We start from the raw sequence: 9,236 nt of genomic DNA, 5'->3' as shown, positions 1-9,236 counted from the left end.
TTGCCAATGTGCATCATTTCTTGTCATTTCTGGATGATCAATACCCTTACATAACCAAGATTATTTTTTTTTTAGGATGGGGTTGGAATGGGACAGGTTTTCGGGTGATTAATCCACCCGCTTGGCTTTCACCAGTCATACGGTTTCGAAGGGCGATTTCTAAAGGTTACATAACACTTCATTTTGAATGAAACTACATGTGCACACACATGTTCACGTTGGCGGGCGAAATCTTTGAAAATTATTTTTTCCCGTTTGGAAGACTGTATCTTCATGCAACTTTCAGGGTTTACTTTTCTCATAATGATCCAAGTATGTTCTAAAAATAGTTGTGATGTGTTCATTACTTTTGTTGAAATTGGAAAAATAGGCCTGGCAAAATGCATCATTGAAAGTTGTAACACTGACGTTTGCAATAGCTGTCAATCTTTTCAAGCCTTACGAATATTAATAAGGTTCCTATCCATTATGCTGTGCATTAAAAAATTTGAGAAAAGCCTCCTTCACAAGTTATTAATTGATAAAAATCAACCTTTTTGCCGGCTTCAATTGGTCGATACCGAGACCCATGCCAAAACACGCCGAGTGACGCTAATGAATATGCTAATCTACAATACGATATTGTGTGCTTGGCCGAAATCGGTCAACCATAGCGCCTAAGGCACTTTGCTGAACAATGCATGTGACTTGGGTGGGCAGAAATCATCGTCGAAGTTTTCCATGGAGATCGTTCAAATTGTAGCACTAGCTTTTGCAACAACATATTAAGCTGAAATTTGGAATATACTTAGACGATATAAGTGTTCAACTGCTCGTGAAATAACAATTTTGAGAAATTCCTAGAAATAGATACAAATACAGAGATTTGGGGAAGTTTTCAAACGATTTCTACAAGACTTGAAGGTCAGCTACATATACCAGTAACCAGTATACATGTAGACGTTTCGGCATCGATGACGGCAATTTTTTCACTGACATGAAGCTAAGAATTTCTTCTTCCTTTAAAATTTAACTTTTCAACCATACTGTGCATATTTTCTGAGAAACATAACGTTCAAAAGGCCATGTTTTTCTGTGGTGCATGAATTTCACTGCTCTGCTATAGCGTCTAAGTACGTAATCGGATTAGCCTTGCTTAACAATGGCAGACCATTTGCCTTAGCAACCACATGACTGTCACAAGGCAACTAAAACTAAGCTGATGTACAATCTATTAGCTGCACAACTTCCTTGTGTATTGTTCTGTTCTTTGGTTTTTCTGTATTAAAACTCTAACAAAACTCAACCCATCAAACCCCAACGACATATTTTGTTGGAATCTGTCAGGATGGGTACATACATGTACATGTACAGTACCCCTAAACTGACAGTCTTTTACATTGGGAATTGGGTTGGCACACCTCCAGAATCAAAGTTAATAAAATATGTGTGTGCAGTTTCCCATCTGGTTTTGCAATTTGCCAGGATGGGTATGGTTCCTACATGTACATGTAGTAAATCATGCTAGGGAGTTTGAGTTAAAAGCTATAGTCCATCATTTGCAGCTATCCGAAAAGTAGCTGACGTAATTATTGTTGAAAAACATACTTGGTTGAAAGATAGTAAGGGGACTAAACTCCCAGTGAAATTATTCTTTCTAGCAAGTAGCAAGCTGTCATTTTGAAGTAATCAACGAAAGAAGGCCTTTCCAACGGTGCTTCTTAAGACGCACCGTAGGAAAATTTAAATTAGTAGTTCATTTTGTTATTCGGCGAAGCGCGCGCAGGCATTGGCACGACGCACACGCACCCCCGGTTGCTATAATTCGTCAGATCAGTGCGCAACATCGCGTAGCTGCATTCGGCTCAGCGAGAATGTGTCTCGGACGCTGAATTCAGGCGCAATTCAAAACATGATTCAGCAACTTTTGATTTGAAATTGAGATCCTAGAATGCTGTTTTTCTCAGAATATACAGCTGAAGCTGAGCTGAAACTTTATCAGGTTAGTTGTTCAGTACCCTTCTTTAGAGTTTGAGCACTTTTGTTGCTTCAAACGAAGAAAATGCACAAATTACAAATGATGGACTATAACTTGAATAAAGGACTGTACATGTGTATATTGAGCAGTGAAATTCATGCACAGGTACCCAAAAAAAACATGGCCTTTTGAATGTTGTGTTCCTCAGTATGATTGAAATGCTAAAATTATATTTTAACGAAAGAAGAAATTATCAACTTTGCCAGGATGGGTATGGTTCCTAGTAAGCTAGTTCCTAGTAAATCATGGTAGGGGCTTACATGTAGGGTTAATAAAAGGGGCAACCTATTTAAAATATTTCTTGGCTGCTCTTTTAATTCTTTTGAAAAAACAACAACATTGTTTTCTCTCCATGGTACATTGTACATGTATTTCTTGGATCATTCTAACATGGATTCTCAATCAGCCAAGGACTTTGGTTGTGACAATGTACCTGTATACACACCATGCAGACATATTTCTCATTTCACATTGATTCCTGGAGAAACGGCCCCTGAAAATTGGGCAGCATGCAACAAATTCGCCACAGCTGATCAAGTATGTCCTCCAGAGAAATTGGGATGGTTCTGTCGAACAGGTGGAACTGTCTGACTCTACGGACAGCCCACTCTACATGGGCGCAGAGTCTCGCAATGGTTTGTGTTTCTTCTTCTGAGGTAAACACGGGCGGGATTGCGCGAGTGCAGTTGATCTCATTCAGCAAGTCATCTATGATAAATTCCTTGTGAGCCACGACGGCATCTCCAGCTTGGAGTAAATCTAAAATGCCGCACTGCTTGGTGATTTCCTGGTCCGATATCCCGCCGGCGTAGAGGTCGCTGACAAATGTCACCAGTCCGTCCGGGGAAATTCCCATCAGGCACTTGAGTGTCTTGCGCCCTCTGGAGTCCGGGTACAGCTCGGGGTCCAGGGTCAAAGTGGATGGTGTCTGGACGAATAGCTCTGTGCGTTCTAAAATGACCCGCGTCTTTGGGAACTGCTTAAACACCTCTGGCATATGTTCATCTACCATCCTTCTTGTGGGCCAGATGGGATCAGTGCAGAGCAAAGCGTGAAGAAAGTTGGCCCATGATGCAATCACCGTGCGGACTGTCCAGGTCGATACGCCAAACTTGTCGGCCAGGTCTTCGTCCAGCGAACCCAGTTTGACCTTGTTCAGGAACAGGAAGAACTGGTCCACGAGTCGCAACTGGAACCAAGGGCTGGACAACCCTCGCGACACATAAGGTAAAAGGCAGTGAAAAAACCTCATCAGCACGGTGTATGTTTGAAATCCCGTGTAAAACTGAATCTTTGTCGGATCGGTGGAGAATCTCTCCAAGAAGTGTTTTTCGGGGCGCTGAGGTGGCTTTTGCGTCCGTTTCTTGATCCCTATCAGTTGTTGGATAGGATCTTCGGCTTGCTGACAAATAGTCTGCTGATCATGGTCTGGTGCCCTCACTCTGCTTCCATTATGCTGTTCATCTGCTTCTTTATTCCTGAAACTGCACCTTGAAGCAAAAACATAAAAGAAATATAAATGTTTGCCTTAAAATATAAGAAATTGGAGATTTTCAAGCTACATTTTGTACATTATTAATCAGCATTTTGCTTTTTTTTTTTATGTGTCCATCTAAATGAAATCAGTACATTTGTAACTAAGACTCAAAACAATATCAATAATTTGTACGGATTTTGTAATTTCGTAAGTTTTAAAGTTTTTTGTTAGGTCGGGGGCCAATGAGTACATGTACATGGTGTATTTTAAAAACTCTGGAAGTATTTGAAGTCAACTTGCACACTTTCTATAGGGATGCAACTTTTCCTCAGATTTGCTGACCCTCATTTTTAACTTCTCGTGAAGCCATTACAATTGAAAAACACTGTACAAATCTAGTGTGGTTTGGAATTTCCTCATTTTTTTCTAAATACCCTGCAGTTGCATGCCTGCATTAACAATTTGAAGAAAAAGGCATAAAATCAGACAAATGCAGGATTGTTCATCCCCAATGCTTACTCTTTTTTTCTCTGACATGCGTTGTGCCTCCTTACGCCCCCTTTCAGAACTGCACCTGTCCAGGGAAACCCTGTAGGAGCTACACCTGTCTTTAAGATCCTCCTCCCTGTCAGCGTCATCTTGAAGTCTCCGGGTTTGAAGTGCTCCGAGCAAACAAATGCATTCCTTGTGATCTAAAATAAAGAAATGTGATGTTAAATAAGTTCCATGAGCAGAGATCTCAGAAGGGGGTGGGGGGGGGGGGGGGGCAAGGGGGGGGGGAGGGGGGGAGGCAAGAGTGGGACCCTAAGCAAGATTCGGCCTTATATTAACTATATTGTTCACTAGCCAGCCGGGCTAGCTACTGAAATAGACTCTTAACTAGCCAGCGGGCATTCTCACTGGCCCGCAAAATGGCATATTTCCAGGCTCAATTCTGAGGCAATTCGTCAGTGTTTAAACCTTATAAAACAGTTGATAAAATGAGATACAAATTGGTGAGGTTTTCTTTCTGAATTCAATGATTTATTTCTTCCTGTCTGTTCATCTTTGCCGTATCCGAATAATTTGTTGACTCGCCAGCCGGGCTACTTAAGAATTATATTGACTAGCCCCCCGCAGTTTTGACTAGCATTTGGCTAGCGCGCTACATGTACTGCTAATTTCCAACCCTGCCTGAAGTGCTCCAAATGATGCAAAAGAAAAAAGAAGGGGGCCTCCAAAAAGATAGCCTTTTGCCAAGGCCATCGTGGCTTAGAGCGGCCGAGCTGCGAAAATTAAAGCCCAAAGGGGGGGGGGGGGGGGGGGGCTACCGGGCGTGGGATTCCCCCCCCCCAAATGAATTGTGTGTGTGTGTGGGGGGGGGGGGGCAACAATGGCATCGGTCCACCCTAAAAACTAAGCCTCCGTCACATTATGCTTCAAAGATTGTCCACTGATCATGACTGAGTGATAGCCCCACAAATGTGGCTAATTTACTGGACTACCTCCGTAAATAAAGGAACACATGGAACATGTACTTGGAACATGTACCTGAACATGTACAACTTTCTCAAATTTTGATTTTCACAATTAGGCTTTGTTTGTAGTTTATTTTTACTTTAGAAAAAAGAAGCATACTGACTATATTTATAGGATAGAAAAAAAAGGGCTGCATTTGTCAGACGTCTATTTTTTGTGTAATTTCCAGATTCGTTAATTTGCACACAATTGCACATCAAAATTTCGACATGAAATTACACGCAAAATAGACATCTGAAAAAAGCATCCTACACTCGTGTTAAGTTACAAAAAGCTTTGTGTGCAAGTTCTTATAATACTTGCGAAATGACGTGCCGCATGGCAATTTTACACAAACATTGACAAAGGCAGGAACGTGGCATTGTAATTGACGCCTAATGTTTATGGGTCTACATGGTCTAGAACATGCAGTGCTAATACTCTAAATATTTTCATACAAATTGTGGTTGCATGGCGTCAATTATTTGTACTGGGCATTTTTGTCTCCAACTAACATCAAGAGAAACTGTCTGAGGGCTTTCAACACCCCACTGGCTGCATCCAGGTTCAGCGTCCATGTCAGCAGTGACACATGGTTCCTCCCCTGATGTGTCCACCTCCCCCGATGTGTCGACCTCCCCCGATGTGTCCACCTCCTCCTCTAAACTTGATCTTTGTGGGCAGGCAGACTGAAGTGCGTCACTGAGGATCTACAACAGAAATGAAATAAAAACCAAACTTTTAGAAAATAGAGTGAATTTTAATATTCTCTTAAGCATGAAACACATCCTTGTGGTATGGTTGAAAATTTGCTGAGGCCAGAAAAAAATGATACATGAAGTTCTGCTTCCGGTTACTAATAATAATAATATAAAGGCATTGTATGGCGCTTTATGTACAGTGTAAACCAATATTACAAAGTGCCTCATAATATAACTATAAAACCTAGGCAATGAAAATAATTTTTAAAAAATTAAAAATGTTATGGTTACTCTACCTACTTTATTTTGACAGCCCCACCCAAGGGCACTTTTAGGATAAAAGAGAAGAAAAAACAAAGTGGCCAAAACCATTAATTAGCACTGCGCACTTAAGATTAAAAATAGAAGCTGAACATTGGTACAAGTACCCGGATCTCAGAAAAGCACGGCATCCAGAGAGTACCATGGCAAACAAATATAGACCATTTTGTTCATATTTTTACCAGATGGAGGAGGTATTTTGTTAACATACACCTTGTGTCTAGAATTAATATCTATACGCCAGGTTTAGAAACGATGTCTGTGGGCTTGCAACGTGGTTACCTTAAATTAATCGCAGATCCACCCTTTTCTGTTGTAAACATACATGCAGATTATGTGTGCTTGCTACAGTTTCTTTGCGAATATGCAGCCAGGTGCATGCTCAAGATCGAGCGTGCGTGCATGATTGTTCCAAAGTTTGTCTGACATCCGGGGTATGCGCGCGTATGATGCGAAGCAAAAGTGATGTCATTAGTGTGGAGTGCTATACTTTTACTCTTGACTACATGCAGACACTGATGTATATATTCAACACGAGAAATAAATTGCCCACCCCCCCCCCCCAAAAAAAATCCCTACCTACCTACCCTATACTCAAAATCAAATGTCATGTAATCGGAAGCACAAGTATTTTTTTGGGGGGGGGCATAAGCCATACTTTGTGCTAAGCAGCTCCACTTGCAAAAAGTAGAGTCAAGTCGACTTATACTTTAAAGCATTACGACTACGTCGAGACGTCGAGTCTGTCTGTAGTCAAGTTCATCATGTCACAGTCCAGTCAAGTCACGAATATAATTATTTCAACACCAGCCAGGTAAGAAATAAACACTGATCAAATTTTTTTAAAAAAAAGGAAAGATTCCTAGATATCTGGCCATCAATAATTTTTCCCCTTCAGTGACCTGTAGTTTTAGCCATTAAAAAGTGATACGTCCTAAAAAAAAAGTCAATTTTAGCTGGGAAAGTTTTAAATTATTTAATGAGAAAACAGTTTCAGAACAGTCTCACACACTAGCCCCACTAGTGTGGCCGCGGTTAGCCACACTAGTGTGGCCGTCGGTATGCTGCGCTGAACCTCTGAACTAGTCTCACACTCACACCATGCATGCCACCCACACAGTCACAGGGTTTTTGCACAGGGTGAAAAGTGATGGACAGATATATGGGTCGAGGGCCTAGACTGTACGAACTTACCCTGTGTTTCTCTCTTTTCGCAAACGCTGCTCTGGGATTCCGGCGCCCTATGGGGTTTCCCTGTCCTTTGCCACCTGATGGGAATATCGTTGGCACGGCATCAGACTTTAGCATGTTTTTGAGGGGCATGCCAAAGTTGCTGTACAAACCAGCGTCAAAGCACGACGGCTCAAAGTGGTCGCTGCAGAGGGCCGAAAACCCACTGGGCCCAGACCACTTTGCTCTGGTAACCTGCACTTTGGCCGTCCAGATCCTCCGATATTTCGGTTTCATCGGAAACAGATGAAGGCTAACTCCATCCTTGCTAGTTTTACTACACCCAGCAGCCACACACCTTGTCGGCATTGCCGAAAATTTGGGTTATTTCTCACCGATTCCGTAACGAAAGACCAGAGAAACCCTTAGTCTTATCATGGAGGTACATGTAGAATTATGTGAATGCCGATAATGGCCGGCCCTCTGGCTGGGCCGCGCAGCGCCGCGCCGCGCCGCAGCGCGCGCGGCAAGACTCTGCCTTGATTTACGTCATACCCCTCACGAAGTTTTATGTTAATGAAGCTTCCCTTCGTGGGGCGGAGTAGTTCGACCTAACATTATGTTCACAAATTATTTTGCCCCATTTATCCCAGTAAATAAACACACCGCACACATAATATTGTTAAGATCATCATACTTTATTGATTTAAGCAAAAATAATGCAATTGAAATGTTATTTCATGTTCTCTTTAATATCTTATAAAGAGGTAGTATACTTCTAAAGCAAAAATAAATTACAAACAAAGCCTAATTGTGAAAATCAAAATTTGACAAAGTTTGGGTACATGTTCCATTGCAAGTGTAGCCTTTATTTACCGATGTAGTCCAGTAAATTGGCCACATTATGGGGCTAGTCCACTGATCGAGTCAGTGATGACCATGAACAACACTGCTCTATCGGTACTGCATGTACCGAGTACTCATCAGGTAGGCCTGCATGTCATGTGTACTGTGATATTAGTCAGTGCACAATAATACAGTCGGGCTAGATACTGTGTGACAGGTCAGCTGCACAGTTATGTACGCGTTACCTTAAAATGGTCCCCTGGCTCCCTTCGTATGTTGTGGATCCATATCTTTCTTTGCTTTTCATCTTTAGGGAAACTGTGGAAGGAAAATCCCTTGGAATAACGGGAGTCGTTGAAACACAGTGGAACACAACAATGCGACATCTTGGAATGGTCGACCTTGCATGCAGGTTGCGCCTCGCTTTCGATACAAGGTGCATGTGCACTGTACGAACTGCCGTTTACGAATCGGGTGTACAGCTGCAGCTGCGCAAGAGCTGATTGAGGCAGTCAACACCCGATATGCATACAAGTTCTTAATTAAAATAAACCCCGCACGCCAGCCGCCTTTAAGTTGAGGTGTTTTTGTTTCATTGACCAAACTTTTGATTGGTCAATAGCTGCATATGGCCGCCTTTTTTGTCACGCCTTTTTTGTCGGAGAACACGAACGCGCCAATTAAAACCACTTTTTTTATCTAATATAAAGGCCTGCAAAAATTAACAAGCAAAGATCTATTTATGTAGGACATTATCCTTTCGGAAAAGAAAGTTGAAATTTTGGAAGGCATCTATGGTATGGAGTAGGCTACCGAAGTGAAAACGTCACGCGCACAAAATGTGTGTAAAAGACTTTAGCGAGTGATTCAGCCCGTGAACCAACACGCGCGCACTACTATACTCCATTCGTTTGCACTACACTTTCTGGTTCTAAATGATGTCACACTTCGGTACTCCATATACCAACTTTAAAAGTAAAAGTAAACTGTCGAAATTTCAACTCATAGCAACACAGCCCAGAAATTTGACTTAACTTGTCTGGGTTCAGCTTTAGGACATGTTCAGCAGCTTCAATCCAGCAATACAGTTTGACACTCAGGTTTTGCAGGCCCATGCAGCATTTTTAGGCCTCACGGTCTGTTGATATATACTTTGACAAAACTCACAATCCTTTATTTGCTATTTTGCTATATACATATGTATAGG

General features: G+C 41.9%; 1 protein-coding gene across 1 annotated transcript; it reads right to left on the bottom strand.

Annotated features, from left to right (window-relative positions):
- Window positions 1-2,102: 2,102 nt before the first annotated feature.
- Window positions 2,103-7,667, bottom strand: LOC119736063. The gene is made up of 4 exons (XM_038210073.1): window positions 7,208-7,667; window positions 5,507-5,701; window positions 4,014-4,186; window positions 2,103-3,507 (listed from the first exon to the last, which is right to left on the bottom strand). Exons 1-4 carry the CDS (start codon window positions 7,550-7,552, stop codon window positions 2,484-2,486), a joined length of 1,737 nt encoding a protein of 578 aa, XP_038066001.1. The 5' UTR covers window positions 7,553-7,667; the 3' UTR covers window positions 2,103-2,483.
- Window positions 7,668-9,236: the final 1,569 nt, after the last annotated feature.

Source organism: Patiria miniata, unplaced genomic scaffold (genome assembly GCF_015706575.1).
Source record: "Patiria miniata isolate m_02_andy unplaced genomic scaffold, ASM1570657v1 HiC_scaffold_29, whole genome shotgun sequence".
In the NCBI taxonomy this organism is placed as follows: Eukaryota; Metazoa; Echinodermata; class Asteroidea; order Valvatida; family Asterinidae; genus Patiria; species Patiria miniata.
The sequence above is the reverse complement of the archived record's forward strand: the minus strand, read 5'-3'. Positions and strand labels throughout refer to the sequence as shown.